Source organism: Myotis yumanensis, unplaced genomic scaffold (genome assembly GCF_028538775.1).
Source record: "Myotis yumanensis isolate MYYU_CA2020_CCGP unplaced genomic scaffold, mMyoYum1.0.hap1 SCAF_3, whole genome shotgun sequence".
NCBI lineage: Eukaryota > Metazoa > Chordata > Mammalia > Chiroptera > Vespertilionidae > Myotis > Myotis yumanensis.
The window spans coordinates 28449393-28474682 of NW_027223754.1; the positions used below are offsets into that span (position 1 = coordinate 28449393).

Genomic DNA, 25290 nt, shown 5'->3' on the forward strand with positions numbered 1-25290 from the left:
ATCTGCCCCTCACCTCCCCCAGTGGCCGTTCTGATTGAGGCTATGCTGAGCCTCCGCCCCACAGCCCACCCTGGACCTCTGCCCCAGGTCCAGCCCAGAAGCCCCTGCCTTCCTGCTTCCTCCCACCTGTTTCCCTTTGGTTTGCCATCTGGAAGGGAAGGGGTACCACATGGTCCTGGCCCGAGCCACCAAGGCATGACACTTGCTGCCCTTCTCGTTTTTCCCCAAAGGCAGAGCCCTCACTGCTCCTCACATTCTGGTTGGAATGGTGCTCACCCTTCTGGGAGTTTGGTTATCTCTGCTAAGTGATGAAGGCAGGTAACAAGGCTATGTTAATAGTAAGATGCCTTTTTGTTTAAAAAATTGGGATTGCTCCAAAAATGGTCTTGAACATCTATATGTATAAAAGCCTAAGCGACTGTTATGACAGACCAACCGGTTGACCAGTTGCTATGATGCGCACTGACCTTACTGGGGATCGAGCCTGCAGCCCTGACCAGGAATGGAACCAGCAGCCTCTTGGTGCATGGGACAATGCTCCACCCACTGAGCAACACTGGCTGGGCTGAAGTTAAAGCTTTAAAAATTCTTTCTGATATAAATGTAGACTTCTGGCCCAGAGATTCCACACCAGCTAGAGTAGATAGACCCATCCCCCCACAATGCTGGGGTACACCAGTGGTGAGATCCATCCCTCCATGATTCTGGGGGTACTCCAGGTAGGAGAACATGTCCCCCACAATCCTGGGGTGCTCCAGGTGGGGTTCCACACCTCCATAATCCTGGGGCATTCCAAGAGGTGAGATCCACCCCCTTCCATAGTCCTGGGGTGCTCCACACAGGGAGACACATCCTTCCAAGTGTCTTTGCATGACTGAGAGGATCAGGGATCCAGTGCACTCGGTTGTTATTAGTGATAATCACATCCTTAGTGGGTTTTCCTGGAAAGGCCTGATTTTGGTCACCATAACCTTTGTGATGCTGTGTTTTTATGGGTGAGTCTTGTGAAAAGAATCTTCCTGAGTAGCTTTATGTAAATCAGATTTTCTGAAGACCGTGTGTGCTTTCTGTCACCACACTTATTTTTATCCCCTATGCTAGTTTCTGGCAGAGGGCTGGTCGCATGGCTCTGACATGGTTACAGGGTTTCACATCGGCCCACAGGGTCCCAGGCTTGGTGCCATGCTTCAGTGCTGGAGCAAGGGCAGAGGCGGGTGAGGTCGGTAAGAACATCTCTTTACTACCATGCCATCCTCTCTCTCCTGTTTCTTTCTCCCAATCTTCCAAGAAGGGATATTTGTATCTGGGGCAATTCCATGGTCAAGGAGCCCATCTGAGTTATTTCCACGTTTAAGAACGGTTTAGATTTGTAGTATTCTAAGCAAGGACTTTCTCCTCAACTCGAGAGGTGGGCGATGACCATCAACACCAAGGTCCTGGTAGACTCAGTTGTTGTGGCCTTGGGGACTCCTCACATTGACATTTGGCGGAGTGGGCCTTGGGAGTTCCAGGATCTCCGTGGGATGGGTGGTGGGTCCCTGGAATTTATGACGGCTCCAGGGACCTCCTGGGTCCAGGGTGAGCCTGCAGTGTCCTGAGCATCCTCTTCCTGACATCCAGCTTCAATTTCTCCTTCTGTTTTTCCTAAGTCACAGGATCCTGACTCGTGTCTGAATGTGAGGATCCTCTCAGAGCTTCACAGGAAAGCTCAGCTGATGGCGAGTGCTGGTTTGCTCTCATTGCACAAGCACTGAGCGCCTCCTGTACACCGAGGCCCCGGGCTAGGCCCGGTCGGGGCTTATGAGCAGTGTGGTGCCAGGTGTGGTGGCACCTGTTGGGGAGACTGTGGGTGTGCTCACAGCTGGATGGGCTTGCACGGGGAAGGAGCCATCTGAGTGGGGCATTAAGATGGCTCCCTTCCTTTCTCCTTTCGGGACCATGGGCTGGGCAGTTTCCGGGCTGGCAGGATGCTGGAGTTAATGGGGTTACCCTGCACAAGTTAGAACCTTTTGCAGGAGACCCTAAAAGCTTCCCCCACAGGGTGCCCACCCCTGTCCTCCTCTGGGCTCCTGCATGATACTCTTCTCCTCTTTCAGGGCCTTTTTTTTGAAGCTTGAAATATTTCTGCTATTACAATTGGCCAGCATGTGACTCGGTCTTCTAAGAATTGTCTCAGTCACTGTGAAAAGCGCGGCCAGGCCTTAATAAAGATGGTCTGATTGTAACTGGTTAAGAACATGTGATTTCTGCCCGGGAGACACGGGGAGTGGGAGGAGAGAAGCTGCTGTGGACGACAGGTCTTGGTGTTTTGGGAGCTGTGTGCAGCGGTGTGAGCCGTGCACAGCATCCAGTGGACCCGCCATATCCCTATGAATAGGAGTTTTGCAGATGGGGAAACTGAGTCTTGGAGAGGTGAGGTAACTTGCTCGGGCCCCTTGGACCTGGGTCAGGCCCGGAAATACAGGCTGCAGATCGCCCATGGAGCGGGTGGTCGTGGCCAGTGGACTCTGGTCCCGACACACAGATGTCCAGCTTGGCTCCTGGCCCTCCAGGAAGTGCATGAGCAGCTCCCTGCGAGCGTTTCCCAGCCCCGGTCCTGTACCTGCGCAATGTGGACTTCCTGCTCCTCTGGCCTGGCCTGCCAGGCCGGGCTGCCTACTGTTCTTGGTGGGTGTCCCTGTTACCTTGCAGCGGCCATCATGGACCCTTCAGCGCTTCACAGAAAGCGTCCACAGCCCCAGTGCTTGTGCTGCATCCCTGCAGTGCAGGCTGTGATTGGCCCAGGTGACAAAACAGGTGGGTGAGTCCAGCCAGGACACTTCTGCCCCAGCATTTGGACAAAAACTGCTCTGACCTCAGGTTCTTTCCTTCCCCGGGGGAGGGTTAACTCCAGTCCCCACTTCAAATCTGCAAGATGCTCTGCAACACGCCATGCATGTCTTCATCCGGTCCCGTGTGGCGACAGAGTGGCTTTCTCTCCTAGGAGCTGCCTCTCCATGGGGAGGATGCTGTGTGAGTAGTTCAGGTGGTGACAGGGGTGAGGGTTAGAGTTCAGTATGAGACTGAACATCTTGCCTTTCAGTCAGAGGCAATATCTTTTTGGGAACCTCAGTGGCAAACACAACCGTTTGTAATGAAAGGTCACAGATGCCCAGGGTCCGTGCTGCACAGGGGTTTTTAAATCTCCACCTAAAGGAAATGAGAGGTGGATTTAGCAGAAACCAAAACGGCTTTCCTCCTGCCTCTGGGTGCCTGCAGGATAACTGTGGCAGCGGAGGCCCCTTTCTGGAATTCGATCGCCAGGCCTTCCCAGGCCAGGCGCAGCACTGCCTGCTGCAGATATTGCACCCCAACAATCCATGTGGGGTGCAGGCTACATGACTTCCCTCCCATGCCCGGACTTTTGGTTTAATGGCATTTGAATCCAGCTGTTTGTTAATGATTTAACCACATGCTCATTTTATTAGCCGAGCACTGAGCTGTTCAGAGATAGGCTGGTGCCCTTTTTAGAAAACTGGCCTTGCTTACTTGGCTTCAGTTCACGTGGGGCCAGGGAGGAAGTGAGCCCTGAGTTCCCCTGGGAGCCACAATCCACTGCTTCTAGATGCTCAGCCCTCGGCGGTGGCCTTCTCTGTGGTGTATCCATAGCTCAGACTCCAAGGCACAAAGACCCTCTTAAGAATAGCCCTCTCACAAAGAGACGCAGTGCGGGCTCCCTGTTCTTCAGCACGCAGCCTTTCTCTATCTACCCAGACTGTGGAGCAGCTCCTCAGCTCCCCCCCCCCCCCCCCCCCCCCCCCGCCGTCCCCCCACCTCCCCGACCCCAGAGGTTGGGAAATAGATGCAGGCATTTGCGAAATAACGTGAAACGGGGGAAAACCAGGCTGCCGGCTGCTTTCTCATGAGCAAACATCGTTGTGCAGTGGCAAGCAGCCTTGGTGTGGGATGGGGCGTGCCAGCCTCGCAGATGCTGGGAAATGACTCATGGAGTTTTCTCTGTTTGGGTCCCCAGTGCAGCCCTGTCTCCACCTCTGGGCCGCACATCTGGGCTGTGGGAGGAGGAAGAGGAATGCAGGTTCCCCCTTGTCAGAGCGTTCCTTAAAGATCAACCTGGTTTTCTGCAGGTTTTGTTATGCTTTCCTTAGGAGAGTTTGCTTGATCCTGTGAAACTTCATTTGCGCTCCTCTCTGTAATCACTGGGGACAAGAGCTTGTCACTCCGGCCGGCCTCAGAGGCGGATGCCGCTGCACGCATTAATTTCCCTCTGTCAGACAGTGGTACTTAAGGCAAGCCAAGTCCTTTGGGCAGCGTTTTTCTCTTTATTTGGAAAGAGGGTTCTGGAGCCCTAAGGCTGTAAGTGGGAACTGACAGTGCAGGGACATTAATCACGCCTCTGACTGGGCTGACCTTGGGCTGGGGACAAAGCCAGGCCTGTGGGGAGAGGTACCCCAGGTTAAGCCTCTAATGGGAAGGGGAAGCCCAAGGCTGTGTGGCCCCTTTGAGTCCACCAGAAAGAATATGTTGTCTTGCCAGGCACATGCAGAGGGTGGGGGTGTGGGAACTCACCCTGCTCCCGATCCTTGACTGTCTCCTTTTTCTTTTGGCATGAACTTCCCACCCTGCTGCCTATGAACCGACAAGTGCAAACTTTCTTGTTCACTGGGAAGTTGGGGTGGGTTGTCCAGGCCACCACTGTGGTGGTTGAAGTAGTTGGTACCTGGGGTTTGGGGGGCCTTCATCCCACCTCTGTCCTCTGTCTGCAGGGCTAGAGGAAGGGGAGACTGGCTGTGTGGCCCACCCCATTTATACCCCATGTGGTCCTTCTAGAAGCTGGGAGGGTTGAGATGTCCCGAGAGATGCCATGTCGGGGCTGAAATGGTCCTTCTGCTGCGGGCAGCATCAGCTCCTTGCGCGGGGACCCTCTTGCTCTTCTGGTGGCGTGTATGTCAGAAATGGCAGGATCACATGCCCGTACTTGCCCATTTATGGCAGATATTGTTAGCAAAGTTGTGGTGTCTCTAGTTTAAAAAGATATTCCTTATTTGAGTGCTTTAGTTATTTGTCTTTTAATTTGCAGCATAAGTTTATAAGTTCACAGTGGATTATTATTCCAAGCATGGAAATAATATGAAAGATGGGCATTTAATAGGAGATGGGCCAGAGGCATCTATAATGATAAAAGCATAATATGCTAATTAGGCCGGACAGCCAAACGACCTTCTGGATGACTTTCCAGATGAAGCCGGGCCTGCGAGGACTGAGCCCCTTGCATGAATTTTGTGCATCGGGCCTCTAGTTTTAACAGAAAAATGAGACAGAAAATGCACATATGCACATGAAAGATATTCAACCTAAACAATAATTTAAACTTTTCAAATGAAAGCAGTAGTTTTTGTTTTGTTTTTTGCTGTTACTTTAGCAAAGTTTGTAAATGCTGGTAAGACTCAAGGTTGGTGGGCATTAGGGGTAAATTGGTCCCCCCTTCAGGAGGGTCATATAGCATTATGCATTAAAACCTTAGGACAATGAATACTCTCCCGCCAAGTGGAATTTATCTTACGGGAACAATTGGACAGCTGTGCAAAGACCCCCTACCCTAGAGTCTCATTCTATGCTGCTCCTAATGATAAAAGCTGGGGAGGACCCAGGTGTCCATCAGTGGAGGTGAATTGGCAGTTGTCATTCAGACCTCAAGTACTGTGTGGCTGCTAACATTAATATATATATATATATATATATATATATATATATATATATATATATATATTTCAGAGAGGAAAGGAGAGGGAGAGAGCAATAGAAACATCAGTGATGAGAGAGAATCATTGATTGCCTGCCTCCTGCACGCCATACACTGGGAATCGAGCCTGCAACCTGGGCATATGCCCTGACCAGGAATCAAACTGTGACTTCCTTGTTTATAGGTTGACGCTCAACCACTGAGCCACACCTGCTGGACAGACATTTTATATTCTTATTTGGAAAGCTGTCCATGGCATGATGTGAAAGGAAAAAGCTGACTACATATTAGAATCTATACTAATACAAGGGTAATATGCTAATTAGATCGGGAGACCTTCCGGACAAAGCCATGGTCGCAGGGCCGAGGCAGAGGCAGTTGGGGTGATCAGGCCAGGAGGGGAGGGCAGTTGGGGGTGAGCAGGCCAGCGGGGGGCGGGGGGGGGCAGTTGGAGGTGAACAGGCAGGCAGGCAGAGTGGTTAGGGGCAATCAGCAGGCAGGCAGGTGAGTGGTTAGGAGCCAGCAGTTGGACATCCCCTGAAGGGTTCCAGATTGGAGAGGGTGCAGGCCGAGCTGAGGGACACCCCACCCATGCACGAATTTCATGCACCAGGCCACTAGTATATAATATAATCCCACTTTTATTTTATTTTAATATATTTTTATTTATTTCAGAGAAAGGAAGGGAGAGGGAGAGAGAGAAATATCAATGATGAGAATCATTAATCGGCTGTCTCCTGAACCCGCCCCCCCCCCGCCCCAATGGGTTCAAGCTAAAACCCAGGCATGTGCCTTGACCGGGAATTGAACCCTGACCTCCTGATTCTTGGACTGATGTTCAATCACTGAGCCACCAGCCAAGCAATCCCACTTTTATTTGAAAAATATGTGCCTCTGTCTATTTCTATTCTATATCCATACATCTTTAGAGAAAAAAACAACTCTAGGAGGATATGCCCTACAATGTTAATTCTGTTTTTTGCTTTGTGACATCTTTATGTATTTTTTAAATAGCTTATTGAGATATAATTCACATACCATGTAATTTACCCATTTAAAATGTACAGTTCTATGGTTTTCAGTATATTTAGAGTTGTTCAGCCATCACCACAATCAATTTTAGAACATTTTCATCTCTCTAAAAAGAAACCCATTCCCTTTAACTGTCTCCATTTCCTGCCAACACCCTGCTACCCAGCCCCTGACAGCCACTACCACTTTCTGTCTACAGATTTGCCTATTCTGGGCATTTCATGTAAATGGAATCCTATACTATGTGGCCCTGTGGGTCTGACTTTTTCCAGGCTCATCCACTTTATAACATGCATCAGGGCTTCATTTCTTTCTGTGGCTGATAATATTCCAGTGTTTGACTGGACCGCATTTTGTTTATCCATTCATCTGTTGATGGGCATTAGGGTTGTTTCCACTCTTGGCTGCCGTGAATTATGCTATTAACTTGCATGCATGAGTTCTGTGTGGACATGTGGTTTCATTTCTCCGGGTACATACCCAGGAGTGTGGTTGTTGGGCCATGTGGCTACTCTATATTTACCATTTTGAGGAATTGTCATTGTTTTCCAAAGTGGCCACACCATTTTACATTTCTCCAAGCAGTGAATGAGGGTTCGAATTTCTCCACATCCTCACCAACACTTGTTATTATGTCTTTTTTATTCTAGCCATTCTGGTGGGTCCAAAATCCTTGGTAGACTATCATTCTTAAAAAGAAAAAAATAATTTTTGGTTTTAGTTAAAATGAAAGGAAGTATTCTTTTGAAAGCAAATCAAACTCAGATCATAAAAGAGTAAAAAAAACCATGAAGAAATTAAAAAAATTTACACCTAAGTCTAATTGTGAATCAACTTAATGTGAAAAATAATGTCTTCCTGGGATACATATTCCAAATGTGGGGGAAGGTTTAGGCATAGCCTATAGGTGATGGTGCCTGCAGACCAAGCCTCCACAATAAATGGCCACAAGACCAGTGCCCATCCCCCATTTAAGTCACTGCCATACCATTCATGTGTGTGTCTTTGAATCTTTTTGTATACACACACACACACACACACACACACATACTCATAGACACACATATGTGTGTGCACATGCACCCCCACACATACCTCCATGTGCACAGGCACATCCACACACATCTACACACTTGCACACGCCCATACACACACACACACACAATTTATGTGTACACACACACACACACACACACACACACACACACTGACCTACTTATTTTCTGGAGTGGCTGTACTCCTGAGTGTTAGAGGGTTTCCTGTAGACTATGTCATTAATCTTCACGATGTTTTAGGCTCTTAGTCACAGGTCGAATAAGTGGGAACTAAGAGTGCTGGCACTCATAGGAGGAGTGGGTTGTGGAACTGAAAGTTAACCCAATGCACTACACTCCTGCGGAGTCTGTTGACAGCAGACAGAGACTCACAAATGCAGACGACGAGTCACAGGAAGGCTCATCGAGGCAAAAAGTCCCCTGGGGAGAATATGCTTAGATGGGGTTTTTGAAAGAGCATTTGTTAAACTATGGACCTTCACTTGACGGAAGTCTTAGGCATCTGCTTTCATTGAAAGATGGAAGGATAGTTCTTGTGTTTAGACGGCTACTTCTCTGAAATACTCAGAACAATTTAAGCACTTGAAATCTCCCTCTGAAGATTTTGTTTTCATTATGAAGACATGGTTTTCTAAGTAAACCACCTAGTCTCTGGACAAAGTTTAAAAAATGATGAAATCAGTTAAATACAAATGAAAGTTGTATTGTCATCCAAGTATGGGTCTGAGTGAGAAGAGGTGGGTGTCGCCTGGTCTCCTCGCCTTGGTCCCACAGCTCCCTCCTGGGGCGGGGGGGCAGGGATGGGCATGGCTGTCACCTTTCTCCCTTCTCTCCCTTCTAGTGCCCTTGGCGTAGCAGCAGTCAGTCCATGTCAGCCCAGGTCTGAAGGTCCGCGCTGGGCACTGTCCACGCTCTACTTTGTCGGGAGAGCATCTGTCTGCCAGATGCCACCGAGCCTCATCCCTAGCGAGCTGCTGTGTGATGCCCCAGGAGAATAAAACACCAAAATCACTACAATCGGTGTCGGCTGGGCAGATGCCTTCTGGAGGCCCAGGGAAGAATACATCTTCTGGCTTATCCAGCCCTGTCTCGAGGCCCTGCTTCAACACAGCCTCTGCTTCCATCATCGTGTGTCCTTCTCTGGCTCTGACCCCTCTTCTGCCCTCTTCTGAGGATCCTGAGATCCACTGGGCCCACCTGGATAATCCAGGATGACTTCCAAACTCAAGATCCTTAACTAAATCCCGTCTACAGAGTCCCATTTGCCATGTGAGGTAACATATTCACAGGCCCTGGGGATTAGGACCTGGACACAGTGGGATTCAGAGCCGCACACTATTTCTTTGCTTGTAAACATACACTAGCTAACCTGCCTGGTGCCTCAGTTTCCCCACCTTGTGAGGGCTAAATACTGTTGACCCTTGAACAACGAACTGTCGGGCTCCACTTGTCCGTGAATTTTAAAACCCGTGTTGTTCAAGGGTCAACTCTATTTGCTACCTGTTGGGGCTCAGAACAGGACCTGGGATGTCATGGGTGCCCAGGGGAAGCTGGGCCAACCCACTGGGCACAGGCTTCCAGGAGGCAGGCCCAGTGCCCAGAATGCAGGAATTATTATGGCTTCCCTTCTGAGGGTGAGCTGTAAGGAGGAGAGGTGCTGGGAAAAGGGCTATAAAGAGTCCTCTTCATGCTATAGGAATTAAAAATATTTTTTTTAATCCTCACCTGAGGATATTGATTTGAGGGGGGGGGGGGAAGAGAGAGAGAGAGAGAGAGAGAGATCAATTGGTACCCCCCCCAACCCACACACACATGCCATGACTGAATCAAACCCACAACCATCTGGTACACTGGATAGTGCTCCAACCGAGTGAACTACCTGGCCAGGGCTGTAGAAAATTTTAAAGTGTAAAATTGAGCAATTTTCAGTAAATTTACAGTGTGTTATCATCACTATATCCATTTTAGAACACTCAAGAAGAGCCCATTGCAGTTACCTCTCTCCCACCTCCAGCCTCCCGCATTCACTGACCTACTTTGTACACATCTGCTTTTTCTGGACATTTCTTATAAATGGATTTTTTTATTTGCATCTGTATTCTTTCACTTAGCATGCTTCTGAGGCTTATTGTAGTAGCATTCATCAGCACTTTGTTCCTTTTTATCACAAAACAAGAATCTATTGTATAGATTTACCAGATTTTGTTTTTCCATTTGTCACTGGATGACATTTGGTTGTTTCTACCTTTTGTTGTGAATAATGCTGCTGTGAACATTCATGTATAAGTTTTTGTATAGACACATTTTCATTTCTCTTGGGTATTGCTAGGAGAGGAATTGCCGGGCCCTGTCATCACTCTGTGTTTAACTGTTTAATACCCTGCCAAACTGTTTCCCGAAGTGGCTGCACTAGTTTGCATTTCCACCGGCAATGTAAGAGGGTTCCAATTTCTCCACATCCTTCCTAATACTTGTTGCCATCTTTTTTTATTATCGCCATCCTAGTGGGTGGGAAGTGGTATTTTGTCAATTAATTTGCATTTCCCTGATGGCTAATGATGCTAAACTTTTTTTATATGCTTGTGGATCATTTGTCTTCTTTGGTGATATATCTGTTCAAATCTTTTGCCCGTTTTTCAATTGAACTACTTACCTGCTTCTTATTGTGCTGTAAAAGTTTTTTTTAAAATGTATTCTGGATACAAGTTTTATATCAGATACATGATTTGCAAAGATTTTCTCCTAGTCTTTCTTTGAAGTTTCGTAATCGTGTATTTTAAAGCACAATATTTTTAATTTTGATGAAGTTTGGCTTACTGATATTTTTTCTCTTAGAAATTGTTTTGATGTCATATCTAAAAATGTTTTGCCCTCCTCTAGGTTACAAAAACTTATTTCTGTATAGTTATAGTTTTAGTTGTTACCGTTTTAGCCCTTTGTGATTACTTCGAGCTAATTTTTTTTTGCATGGTGTGAGGTAGGGATCTGTCTGTCCCTGGGCCAGGACCACACTGTTTTGATTACTGTAACTTTGCAGTAAATTTTGAAACCTGGAACTGTGAGTCCTCCACCTCTGCTCTTCTTTCTCAAGCATGTGCTGGCCAACGTGGGTCCTTTGTCTTTCTAGCTGGAAGGATAGGCACACTGGTTGGTTTCTGGGTTTCTGACAAGGGCTGTCAGACCTGCTGGTTTCCCTGCCTCTCTCAGCCTTTCCTCCTCACTGACTCTCTTGCCCTGACTCAGTATATTTGGATCCAGTCATGGACCGTGCCCGCTGTGGGTCCATTTGGGATCCCAGACTTGTCCTTCTCCCTCCTTGCCTACTGCTTTCCTCTCCTGTACTCTGCACCACATCCCTTCTGTCCCTTCTGAACCAGGTTTCACTTTCCCATCATGTCTTACTTCTGTGATGGCTTAGTTGTTTCTCCCCCTTCTCCCTGTGATGACCCTGGAGCTCCTCAAGGCTCCAGCTCTTTGTGCTCATGACCTTCAAATAATGGTGTGTCATGCCATCAAAAATTCTGTATTTTATGGAATCTGTGACATTTGTCAATTATGGGATGTACCATCATTTTATGTACACTAAAAAAAACAATGCTAATTAATCTATGAAACAGTTTTTTCTGACATTGATTGTAGGATACATTCTGATTTCAGAGGTGCTGAACTTGAGAAAATACAGCCCTGGAGCTCTCTTAGTTGGGAACTGATTCCCCCCTCCTCCCTTTCTTTCCTATTGTCATGTCTGTATCACTCACAGTAAACTTTCACTAGGAGACACTCATGGTATGAAGTCTTTCCATCTCTCTTTTCATTCTTGGTCAGCAGCCTACATCCCTCTTTCTCCTAACAAAATGAAGCACACTATTTTAGTTCTTACTTGACCTACTCTATGTTTCCTATGCTGGACCTTAGCCATGAGTGTGCGTGAAAGTGGAATCATGCCAGATTCCAAGGTAGTTGTAGGTGTGTGTGCTGAAGTAACTGTTCCATTTCCTACCCAGTGGATGCAGGTATGGTGGGGCCGTGCACATTCACCGTGGCTTTCATGAACCAGTGTGTCTTCTAACCTCTGTCTGCACCCAGCTAGGACAGCCCAGGGGTTCTGGCCCTTCAATTAGAATTTTTAGTTTATTTTGAGCCTCCACCTGTGGGTGAATGAGCCTCAGGGTCTGTGTGGACAGTTGGCTGTGGTGGGTAAGGCTCCCCTCCCCGGTGAGAGGTGTGGATGGTGGCCTGGTCAGAATTTAACCCCGACTCCTGGAGAAAGGGGAGCACTCTGTACCATCTGAACGCTGGGTGAGGCCTGCCACCTGCCACCCTATACCCTCAAGCTGCAGCCCATGAGCATTTGTGCTAAAGCTGGACACACACAATAGACATAGTTTTGTTAATGCCACGATCTGTGTCGAGCTCTCTGGTTTCCCTGAGCTGTCGCCAAACCAGCACAGTGATTCATTCATTTGATGCAGCGATTTTCAACCAGGGTGCCACAGGAATTTTTAAAACATGCAATACCTGACTGTTAGTCAGGGCACTGACATCTTTTTCCTTATGTTGTCAAATTAAAAAGTGATAACAGTCAACACAACAATAGCTGTCTGGTGTGAATGAATCAAAATTATACCTATTTTTTTGTCAAGTCAGCAAAAACTATAAGTTTTGGTGTTCTGCAGAATTTTAGTAATTAGTTTACTCGGGCCACGAGATGAAAAAGGTTGAAAAACACTGATTTAACTTGATATGTCTTCAGTGCTGGAGCTACATCTTTGAAGATTTTTACAGCCTGTTCACTCTTAAGTTCATTTATATCCCAGTTAAGAAATTGCAGTTTCATGTCTTGCAAGCGAAACGCGGAATGGCGTGTTTGTGGTGCTTAAAAATGAGTGCATGGGTGTGCCCCAGGTTGGTGCTTAGTCTGCGCCCCCCGCCCCCCGCCGCCCCACCACGATGTCCACGCCACGACTGAGGACGAGGCCATCACCTCACAGAATCTAATGGTCCTCGTTCTGTTTCTTTGTCCAGCCCCTTCTATGGAGAAGACTTCTACTGTGAAATCCCTCGGAGTTTTCGTCACCTGTCATTTTACATCTTCGATAGAGACGTTTTCCGGAGGGACTCCATCATAGGTAGGTACTTCAGTGGGTGTTGCATTCTGGTGTAAGTAGATGTCTCTTCCAGGCATCCTGTCTGAGACAGCAGAGGCGAGCGGCGTTTTCCGCCTGGCCTTCCTGGCTGTGTTCACAGTGGCAGGAAGCGGCCTGGGCAGCCGCCTGGCCTGGCTGTGGCATCCCCCAGGGCTGGGACAGGTCACTGAGTCCCAGCCTGGCAGCCTATGGAGGGATTTCACAGCATAAGATCGCGTGGGAGAGACCAGCACACGCCAGCAAAGCCTTGGGAGCTGTCCTTTAAGATGAGGATACAGCAACCTCCAACCTTCTTCAAATGACTCCCGAGGGCTCCTCCAGGGGGCTGTGTGCAGGGGAGAACCTCTACCCCCATCCCCAGGCCACCCCTGTTCCTGACTCTAACACCCTTCATAGGCAGTCAGATGGTATTGGGTGCTCTCAGAAGCACTGGGGTGCTCTTAGAGCTATTGGGGTATTCTCAGACATATTGGGGCTCTCTCAGGTATTGGATGCTCTCAGAGGCATTGGGGTGATCTTATAGGTATTGGGGACCTTCACAGAGGCATTGGGACGCTTTCAGAGGTATTGGGGTATTTTCAGAAGTATTGTGGTGTCCTTAGACATATTGGGGCTCTCAGAGGTACTGGAGTGTTTTCAGAGGTATTAGGGTGCTCTCAGTATTGGGGGGGTGTTCTCAGAGATATTGGGGTATGCTCAGAAGCATTGGTGTGCTCTCAGGAATGTGGGTTATTAGCGGCATTAGGGTGCTCTTGGAGGTATTGGGGTGTGCTCAGAGGCACTAACATTTCAGTGGGGGACTCCTAGGGAGAGTGAGGCCCAACCTGAATGTGGAGGACAGGTGTGGAATAGCATAGAAGCTTCCCGAGTTCAGTAGTGCACCTGTGTTCCTATTCATGTTTACTGTGGCCCCAAAAATAGAATCGAGAAGCCAAACATGAGCACGACTGTAGTTGCTGGAATCCAAGCACCATGGAACGTCCGTGTGGTGGCCTTGGCCTTTCCTGGGAGAGAGGCTCTTGGGTAGAGCACTTGGCATTTGAAATGCGCTTGAGTCACGCAGACAGTTGATCACCTTTCCTCTGGATCAGGCTTGGGGTTCCAGATGGTTCCTACTCACTGCCCAGACCTCTTGAGCAGGTCACCCACATAGCCAGTAGGGATGTTTCATCCAGGCCGCAGCAGCCTCCCAGCAGCACGCAGGACAGTTGGCCGCCTTCCACGCAGCTCTTGCTCAGCCTCTGGCCTCACCCCCTCTGGCTTTTACTCCCAGCCTGCTGGGCTTCTACGCTGCCTCCTTAGTTCTCAGCCTGTGGGTCCAGCTGCCCTGCAGGATCCCTGTGATCCTCAAGGCATCTCGGATGTATCATGCTGAACTCAGAGTGGCCACCAAAGGTTCCTCATTGTTGAGTAAACCCTGTATCTGCTGCTTCCTCACCTTCCTAGCTGCCCTGCCAAGACTTGGAGCTCAGTTCCTGCAGGTGCCACCACATTATGCTACACCAAGCATGTCAAACTCAAAGGCTAACACGGTCCAAATAAACGAGGTATGCAGCTCGCGGGCCACGAGTTTGACATGCTTGCCCTACACCGACCTTTCGCCTGCTTGGACTGTAGCCTGCATGGCCTCAGAGTTTGCCCCAGAGAAGATAAGACACTCCTTCCTTCACTCCACGGCCTTTTCTTCGGATGGGCCGTGAGCATCTCCTCCCAGTTAAAGCTGACCACTGATATCTCACTGTACTTACGAAAAAGCTCAAAACATGGCTAGGGCCCAGAGTGACTCCATTGTGTCTGTCCCCAACATCTGGCCTTGGCTTAGGAGGCAGTCACTAAACATTTGTGAAAAGAATGGACAACTTTTGAAAATACCTGAACGCATTCCATTTATTCCATTTTAGATTCAATGTTTTATGGATAGTTTCCCATCTGAAGAAACTCTTTTCTGGAGGTTCATGCTTCCATTTTAGAGCCTGATTTATTTTTTAAAATATTGCCAGGTTTGAGGCCACACTGCCGGATTTGGCCTGGAGAAGGAAGTCCACACTCCCCAGCATGCAGTCAAGACCTTTCATAATCTGACCAAATTGTTCTCTGGGCTTACCTTCTCAATGGCCTTTCTAGCCATTTCAACATAAACACATGTGTGCATTCACCCCACTTGTGCCCCTGTGCAGGCCTCTACCCTCTTAACACTAGAAACTTTTTAAATATATCTCAGTTTTCTGAAATCTGACTAGTCCCACAAGCAGCATGCTCCTCCTTTGCTACTGGGGAGTATGTTAAAATCCAGGTACCCAGGCTCCCACTCATGCTGGTGGATCCAGATGGTCCAGGGGCTGAACCTAGAATTCCACAGTTTTATTAAGTTCCTCAGGGTGACATTTACAGTTAGAAGGAAACTAACATGTGCTGAATGCTTATGTATGCCAGGCATAAAAGCATGACATTTATCCTTTGTATTAACCTCAAGAAGTAGCTGTCCCCTCTATTTGCTATATCAAGAAGAAACTGAGTCAGAGAAGATAAGACACTTGTCTGAAGATGCACAGCTAACGGGTGGTGAGCCAACAAGTCAGACATTTCCTGTCATATTATAGAGAAGTGAGTACCAGTGTTGGCAGAGACTGGGGAGGAGAAAGGTGTCTACACCTGCTTAGTCATCCCATGAAGTCATCTCGCTCCCTAAAGACTCGTCAGTGGGTGCTGCCTATCCCCAGAACTTGCTCTCACTCTGAATCTAATTCATCCTGCCTGATGTGAGAGAGGTGGCTTCCCAGAATTCAATCTGAACCTTTTATATTTTAATCAAGCATTTGGATAGCATTTAGATGTATGCTTTCTCTGGGACTCTGACGATGCGCAAGTGTGAGAGCATTCCGAAACCTAAGTGATCTGGACTGACTAGAGCAGTGGTTCTCAACCTTCCTAATGCCGTGACCCTTTAATACAGTTCCTCATGTTGTGGTGACCCCCAACCATAAAATTATTTTCATTGCTACTTCATAACTGTAATTTTGCTACTGCTATGAATCATAATGTAAATATCTGATATGCAGGATGTATTTAGGCGACCCCTGTGAAAGGGTCGTTTGACCCCCAAAGGGGTCGTGACCCACAGGCTGAGAACCGCTGGACTAGAGGAAGGGAAAGCAGTAGTCACCTTCTCTGCCAGAATCGCCAGATCTGCGGGGTCTACAGCAGATGCGGGGCTGGAGAAAGTGGCACTCATCCTGCTGCTCTGCTCTCCAGTTGTTCCAGGACCGGCAGAGAGGGGATGTACCTTAGTACCCGCTCCTCTCCCTCCCCTCTCCCACACCCACCCTCATCCCCTCCCTCTCCTCCCTTTCCAGTCTCATGCCCCATCATTTCCTTCTCTTCTTCACCCTGTTTTCCTTTTTAGGATCTTGGTCCACATGTGAATTTCTCCTTTAGTCCATGCGTGTGGCTTATGTCCTACCCTGAGTCATCTCCATGAGCCATCACAACGCCTCTTACTTGGTCTATTAAAGTTGGGCAAATAAGGCTTCCAAGGCAGTACAAACTTAGGGCTTAGCAAAGAAACAGGTGGGGCAGTGGGGAGCCTTTACACAGAAGCAGGACGTGTCGATGCTTGCTTTATTTAGGCTAGGGTGGCTTAGTTCGATAATAAAACTTTATGAAAGCTTTATCAAGCATTCATGTGTTGAGACTTAAGTGAACTCTTGCTTATACTAAAAATGTGTCGCATACATGTAGATAGAGAAGGGTGTCTGACTCTAGGAAGTTAAACCCAACTATCCAACACTAACGAGCCATCTGGTGTGTCATGAGCTGCACTTTTGTTGTCATTTCTTCCACCTTTCATACTCTCACTCTGGAAGAATGGTAAGTGCTGCCTGTTTATTCTGGAACTATCTGGCAGGAATTCATATTGTAGGAAAGGAGGAGAGATGTAAAGTGAAGTATCTGGTGCATATCTGTTCTAATCATGTATATAAAAATACTTAGCACTTACTATGTGCAGGTATTGTTCTAGGTGCTTTACAAATATTAACTCATTTAATATTCATAACTCTGTGAAGTAGGTGCATTTTCAGATGAGGAAACTGGTACAGACAAGTCACACGGCTTTTGGGTGGTGTTCAGACCTCGGCAGCCAGGTTCCCAAGTCTGTGCTTCTGAGCTCTTGACCTTATTTCAGATTATGCTTCATTGTCTGTATTTAGAGGCAATAGTTGATTGAATGTGAAGCCTGATGCAGGGCGGGTAGGGGAGGAGAAGTCCAGGGTGACTTCTGGTTATGGATTTACAACGCCAGGTGGATGGTGGGTGGTGGGACATAGATGGGGCTGGAAAATGGTAGATGGTGGTCATGGTGGTGGTGGTGGTGGAAGGTGGGTGGGAGATGGGGATGGTGATGGCAGAAGGATGAGTTATTCATAGCAGAACAAAACATCATCTTCCATGACCCACTACTACCATCCCCTCCAGTGAGCTGCAGTTTGCTATCACCTTCCTCCATCCTCCTCTCATTATGTACCAACTATCCAACATTCATCATTCATCCTCTGTCCTGTACGACTCTCCACTCACCACCTACCATTTGCCATCCACCATCACCATTCCACCACCTTTCACTCATCACCTACCATCTACAATCTACTACCACCCATCTTCCACCATCACCATCCACCACTCTTTACCCATCATGTATTATCCACCACCTGCCATCGATCATTTGCCTATCTTCTACCACTCTCCATCCGTGACTTATTAGCTACCATCTATAACCATCCATTATCTACCATTTATCATCACCACCACCACTCCCCCCATCACCATCTACCATCCACCATCACTATTCACCCTCTTCCAACATCCACCATTACTGTCTATCACTCTCTACTCATCTATACTGGCTACCTTCTACCACCACCCACCATCCACCACCCACCATCACTATCCACCACCTTCTACCCGTCACCTACAATCCACCAATCATCTTCTCTCCTCCACTATCACTTGCCATCCACCATCCTCAAGCCCCCCTCCTGTCCCTTGACCCACCATTCCTTTCCCACTACCACTGTCCACAATTTTTCAGCTCCATCTATATCCTGCTACCAAAAATTCACTTGGTGAAAACCCATAACCCAGGAGTCATCCTGGATTTCCCATCCCCATTTATATCTGTCTTAGCCCCTGACATACATCTCCTCTTTATTGGAATGGGGCCATGTGATTATGGAATACTTCCTTTTTAGGTGTCTACGTATAAACATCAGGGCCTCGCAGTAGATTTACTTTCCCCTGAAGAGGGTAGCTCTCTGTAGGCAAGGATGATGTGGGCCTAAGGCCAGGGAGGCCTACTGCTGCAAACCCTGTTGGTGGAAAGCGGATACTCATCCTCTTCCACCAAAGCTCCTTGCTGCTTGTGCCTCCTCTGGTGTGAGCTGCCTTGAGTGCCCCCACCCTCCTGCTTTCCCAGTCCAGGGAAGACACCTCCCTTGGTGGTGAGCTTCCACTTGACACATAGCAAGAAATTCAAATTCAAAAACTCTAAAGGCAGCTTTGGTGCTGTGGTAGCATAAAGTGGTGCTTATGGCGGAATGATCAAGGCCTCTGGTGTTGTTTCTGGTGTTGTTATAGCCCAGAGCTTCACACACTTGTTAAAATGCAGGCGCTGATGCATGAGTCTGGGGAGGGCCTGAGAGCCTGCATTTCCAACGGATAACATTCTTGGAAACGGCTGTGATTTAAGTGGAAACACCTGGAGTTCATTCAGGAAATACTTGGCATGGATCGCATAGGAACTCAGATAATTCACATCTGACTTCATTTTAATATGGAACTGTGATAGGAGCTTCCCAACGGAATCCTTAAAGCTGAAGGAACCGATGAAGAAGGGTTTGCAAGCAGACAGCGCACACTTTCCAGGTCTTGAGGGACCTCTGTTGGTGTGATGGGTCTGGAATTCAGATCTGACCATAGGACTCCACTGCTCAGGTCCTGCAGGGCTCCCTTTGCCTCAAGATGACTCCCAAACCCTTAGCTGGATGTTCAAGCCCTTTGTGATGGCCCTGCCAAGGGCTTCCTCCTTCCTGTCCTCCTCGATCCCAGATGTGGGCCCAGGTCCTCTCGATTCCTTCTAGTCTCTCTCCTGGTGCCCCCTGCCTCCTGGCCTTGGCTCACACTGCTCCCTCTGCATGGCGCCCACCTCTGGCCCTTCTCCCCACCCCTATGCCCACCTGGCTACTGCTGCCCATCTGAGACCCTGGTTGGCCAGAGACGACACCTGAGCGACACCTGAGCGAGCTGCCCTTCCATGTGTGTGTTCTCCGTGCTCCTCCTGGAGCATTTCTTTTGCTTTTTGTCACGTGTTCACTGGACTGTACTTCCTATGGCCTGGAGCTCCTTGAGGGTTTGTCTCTATCCACCACCTACTGGGTGCGCCAAGGTTTGTTCAAGGAGGGATGGAAAAAAGCAGGAGAGGGAAGAGCAAAGTGTAGAATCTTAAGCTGCCCGGTTAGAAGTTGACATTTTACCCAGTGACCCTGTGGCTGCATTGGCTACACCAGTACGATAGGTGGAAGTGAGTATGAAGATAGAGTATTGGCCTTAGTAATTGGCTCAGATTATACTAGAATGAAGAGGATATCCATTAATCCTTGGAGGCATATGAAAACTTTTTTTGAGTGGTAATCCTAAGGAAAAAACATTTTTAAATATTTTTGTACATTTTAATCAGAGAACCTGGTCACATTGGTTCTGGGGTTATTTCCACTTAAAATAATCAAAATAAGTTCTTTATTAGTCATTCTGCTTCAGGTACCTGCTAATTTTGAAGATAACCAGCAAAATCATGGTTTAGCCATGCTTGGTGGCTTTAAAATTATGGTGTGTCAGTTGCAATTGGACTTAGATGTTTTCACTGTCGTTTTTACAGCTGTAAAAATAAGTGGCTGTCTGAATCTCCAGGAATAATTTAAAGTTATGACTAGTAATTATGTTGTTACAGTATGAGAAGCCAAGTTCTAGGGTATAAATTTGTATCACGGAAATGAGCACAGTGTCACCCTCTTCTCACGGTCTCCTGTGTCTGATCGGCTGGCCTCGCACCAGCAGGAGCCCACACTCACCTTTAGGTTTTCCTGGTGCAGTTGCACGTGTGCCCCTCTGCGGGTTGAGTCCAGGAGGGAGGGGTGTATCCAGTGAGGGTGTCACCAACTTTGTTCTTTTCCAAACTCTTTTTGCTATTCTAGGCCTTTGAATAGACATTTACATATTTTAATTGGCTTCTTTTAAAAAAAAAAGTTTTTTCAACCACAGTTTATAGTGATACCATTCTGCACCAGTTTCAGATGTACAGCAAAGTGGCTGAAAAACCATGCACTCTACAGAGTGGTCCCCCCACTGCTCAAGTACCCTCCTGGCCCCACACCCAGTTATCTCAATATTATTGACTCTATTCTCTATGCTGCAATCCGCATCCCTGTGACTATTCTGCAACTACCAATTTGTCCTGCTTTTTTACCCAGCCCCTACCCCCACCCCCCTTCCCCCGACAGCTGGCAGTCTGTTCTTTATGAGTCTATTTCTATCTTGTTTCTTTGTTTATTTTGTTCATTAGATTTCCCCATATAAGTGAAATCATATGGTATTTGTTTTTCTCTGAGTGGCTTATTTCACTTAGCATAATACCCTCTAGGCCAGGGGTCCTCAAACTATGGCCCGAGGGCCACATGCAAATACAAATATTGTATTTGTTCCCGTTTTGTTTTTTTACTTCAAAATAAGATATGTGCAGTGTGCATAGGAATTTGTTCATAGTTTTTTTTAAACTATAGTCCGGCCCTCCAACGGTCTAAGGGACAGTGAACTGGCCCCCTGTTTAAAAAGTTTGAGGACCCCTGCTCTAGGCCCATACATGCTGTATCAAAAGGTAAGATTTCCTTCTCTTTTACAGTTGTAAATGTACCACAGCTTTTTTATCCTCTCATCTACTGGTGAACACTTGGATTGCTCCCATATCTTGACTATTGTAAATAATGCTGCATTGAACATAGGGGTGCATTTATTCTTTCAAATTAGTGTTTCGGGTTTCTTCGAATATATTCCCAGAAGTGAAATCACTTGGCATTGAGGCAGTTCCATTTTTAATTTTTTGAGGAACCTCCACATTGTTTTCCATAGTGGTTGCACCAATCTGCATTCCCACCAACAGTGTTTGAGGGTTCCTTTCCTCAATATCCCTGCCAACACTTGTTATTTGTTGATTTATTGATGATAGCCATTCTGACAGGTGTGATATCTCATTTTGGTTTTGATTTCTTTGGTGTTTTATTAACTTAATCTCCTAAATGACTGAGATTGCTTTGATCTCTGGGTTAATTTGCAGAGAATTAACATCTTAACAAAATTTTAGTCTCCAGGTGCTCCGACATGGCATATCTTTCTATATACTTGGGCCTTCTTTAATTTCTTTCATCAGTGTTTGCAATGTGTTTTCAGCATACACATCTTGCAGACATTGCGTGCACACGTGTGCACACACACACACATTTATTTATTTATCCTTATATATTTTGTTTTTGATGGAGTAGACAAGGATTTTTTTTCAGGTAGTATACTAAAATCACAAGCCATAAAAAGATCATTTTGTGAAAGATACTGTTGTTTTTAAATTTTCAGTTTTTATTGTCATTGCTTCTATGCATAAACACAATTGCTTTTTATGCATTGACTTTGTATTCTGCGGTCTTACTAAACACAGCTATTCTACTAGCTTGTCTTGTAGATTTTCCTATAGAGTCTGTGAATAAAGACTTTTATTTCTTCCTTTCCAGTCTCCATGCCCTTGTTTCTTTCTCTTGCTTTCATGCACTGGCTAGGATACCAGGTTGACCAGGAGAGATGAGAACAAACTTCTCTTCCGCTGGCTCCATCTCGGGGAATGTTGGGCTGTGCCTCATTGAGTCTGCTCTTAGTCGGCTTTCCTGCAGGTTTCACCCCGTGATTCGCCTTCCCCCAGGTGCTCTTTCACCTCTGTACCTGGTTTCCCACATCACTTGCCCTCTGATGAACTACCTGGTGTGCTCTGCCTTCAGGTACAGCACCCACAGAGGAAATCATACGCGGGATTTTAGTGGTGAAAGGCAGGTAGCACCGCTCTGTCTAAATGAGAAAGTGAGGCCCAGAGTGGTTTAGTGAACTGTTACTGTCACTCTGATAGATTGGGACAGGTTTGAGGATTAAGGCATTTAAGTCGACACTATGGCTGTGGATCAGGTGTTCTCTCAGAACAGCACTTAGAAACACTGATACACATGTTTTAAAAAGTACATGTTTGTAGAGTCTTGACTGTGACTGAGCTCTTGAAGGGCAGACTGGAAGCTGGCAACCAAGGTGACCCTTGAGTCAGGAGCTGCGTAGCAGGGGGAAGAGGAAGGTATTCTTGGCTGTATTTTATATGTATATTAATGTTTCATGTTTTGTACTATGTTCCTGTATTGCCATCTTAATATTACATTAAGTACTTCCAGAAGTAATGATGTGTAAGTTGTAGGACTCATATAAGCATTAGATACATGACTCCTCCCTATGACAGTTAAAGCTCAAAAGCATTGCAGTTGCGTAACATTTCAAACTTCAAATGTAACCCTCTTACCCAGCTGAACTAATCATGGAGTCGGAATATTTTTAAATTTTTTTTCAATGAAATATGTTGCCCAACTCAGTTCCAAGAAATATTCCGTTTCATGTGGCTTTATTCTTGCAAAACTCAGAGTCATATTCCCATGGGGGAAAAGTTTTATTGGAGCCAAGCAGAGAGGAAGGAGTCTTCTCTTGGGGGCTGTTCTTCCTAGTGACCGGGTGTGCGGAAGGGCAGACGGCCAGAGGTGGCAGGACCCACTGCCAGGACCTCCGCAGGACACCCACCAAGTGGATTAGTGATGGCAGGGGAGGACCGAGGCTACGGAGGGGCCTGCGAGGAGCCCCGAGGGCGCCATTCTGTCCTTGTAACGTGATGCTTGCTGGAGGATGTTCCATGGGGCCTGTAATTTGAGTCTTTCTGGATTTCTGTGGAATATACTTTTTTTGGCAGCCTGTGTCTTCTGTGTGTTTCCTGCATCTGTCGCTCTTCCTCTCCCACCTGCGGACTTTGTGTGCAGTGGCTTAAGCTGTTACGTAGTGTGTGGCTGGACAGGATTCAGCTCCAGATGGCTCTGCCCGGTCAGAGCTGGACCAGTGAGGTTGGACGTGGGCAATGGTGTTGACCCTTGGAGTGCTCACATGCTGGGTCACTTCGCAGGTGGGCAGAAGTGCTGGTTGTGTGGAATTAACTGGCCTGGACCCGAGGAGCCCTGGCTGAATGATTCCGGGGTCTTTCCCAAGTCTCTTTTGCGTGTGGGGAGTGTGAGGCAGTTACCTTTCTTTCTAGAACATGACGGACAGATGGCACAATGACGGGCAGATTGAGATTGAAGGCAGGTTATTGGTGGGAGTGAATTGTCCCGACTCTCTGGGCGCCTTCACCCTCTGGACCTGCTTTCTCATGTTTGTTTTGCCTTTCAAATGCCCCATCTGTGCTGGTGGGTGAGCCTCTGGGGTCTGGAGTCCAGAGCAGAGTTCATACAAGGCGGCCCTGTCCACACCCAGGCTGTGCTCCCAGTGTGAGAGCAGGCAGACCTGTGACCCCCGTGGAAGTGACATGTGATGCTTGTTCTGCTATTGGGGTGGGGTGCGGGCACCTTCAAGATGAAAGTGCATACACTGATCTTACATAAAGGACGACAGCGTGGCATTATCCATGTACCCGATTATTTGTTTTGGATTGTAACGTTTGAAATAATTGGCAGTAACCTACAAACCTTGCTGGGCCTGGAGGATTTGTTCTCTCCTGTGACCGCTTTCCCTCTGCTCTGTCTGTTTTAGGGAAGGTGGCCATTCAGAAGGAAGACTTGCAGAAGTACCATAACAGGGACACCTGGTTCCAGCTGCAGCATGTCGACGCTGACTCAGAAGTTCAGGTGAGACCCTTGGCGGAGCCCGTGGAACGCTGGAGGTCTTGGGGAATGGAAGACTTGATTGTGGTTAAAGGACTAGAGACAGGGTTTTGGTCCTAACAGGGAATAATATTTAGCAAATCGTGTCCTTCTATTTATAGTAAGTATGGGCTTGCTAATTTTGTTTGTTCTGCTGGTGATTGTCACACTTTGTCATGCACCATTGGAGCACCTTTTAAAAAAAAAAAACAAATGTGAAAGAGCAATAACATAATGAAGGTGAAGAGAAAATGTGGGTAAGAAAGATGAAGCTGTAGGTGAGAACAGCACACAGAGCCTCCCATGGCAAGTCCCTGTGCTTGTTGGAGGTCACTGCATGTGTTGTCAAGCTCCCTGCACTCAGCAAAGAAGCATCTAGAGCGAAAAGAAGTGGCCGCTCTGAACAGGTTCCCATCCTCTGAGGGTCCTGGACTCACCCTGGCTCACCTGGGTGATGTGTTAACTGGGACTGACATCCCTGTCCAGTGGAAGGAGCTAACCCCCTAGCAGGGAAGACAATGTGGTTCCAGGATCCCAACCCTTCCCTTAAGGCTGCCCTTGGACTTGGCCCCTGCTGAGTGTCCAGGAGCCCATCTGAATACCCATCAGGAGGGTGGCCACGTCTTCTCTTCTCTCGTGACCCTGGCTTTTGTGGCTTCTAGTCAAGCCTGTTCCATGCCCGTGTCTAGAATTCCACGACTGAGAGCCACCACAGCCGGACAGCACAGGGCCCTGATGCTGAGACGCACCAGTGTTTTCATCAGTGGGTCTGTGAGACACTGAGGTGTGGCAGGGGTGCCTGACCAAGCACAGGGTCTCTGGCACAGGCAGGCCTGGCTCAGAGCTTCGTGCCCCCAACCACTAGTGAGGTATGCCAGCAGTGTCCTCTCCAAGCCTTAGTCTCCTCATCTGTAAAGCGGGGTGTTGTGAACAGCTGGACAGTGTCTGACACGTTGCCGTAGGCCTTCCCCTGGCCCTGCCTGGCAGGCAGCATTCCTGGGCTCCTCGCCCAGCATCTGGAGCCGGCTGGCCCTCGGGTCCTCATGCTTCCTCCTAAAACCTCGGCCTCAGCCGAACTCTGAGGGGGAAGGCACGGGGTTCAGGGTTGCTGCCTGGTGAGGCTGTGGGGCGCACTGGCCTTGTGCCCACTGGGAAGGATCCACACACTTTAACAAAGAGGCAGCCAGAGGGAAGGCTGAGGAGCTGAGCCAAAGGAAAGCATCGTAATGGTGCTTCACGCTTAATTAATTCTGACCCAGGGGCCCGATCATGCCGAGTAAATTAGAAAA

The 25290-nt window shown here is 47.7% G+C and overlaps 1 protein-coding gene across 1 annotated transcript in view; it reads left to right on the top strand.

Annotated features, from left to right (window-relative positions):
• Positions 1 to 25290, top strand: part of RASA3 (RAS p21 protein activator 3) — a 116181-nt gene that overhangs the window by 47349 nt on the left and 43542 nt on the right. The window contains exons 3-4 of the mRNA XM_070408539.1: positions 12853 to 12956; positions 23892 to 23986. Of these exons, the coding sequence (XP_070264640.1) occupies positions 12853 to 12956; positions 23892 to 23986 (199 nt within the window). The remainder of the gene's footprint in view (positions 1 to 12852; positions 12957 to 23891; positions 23987 to 25290) is intronic.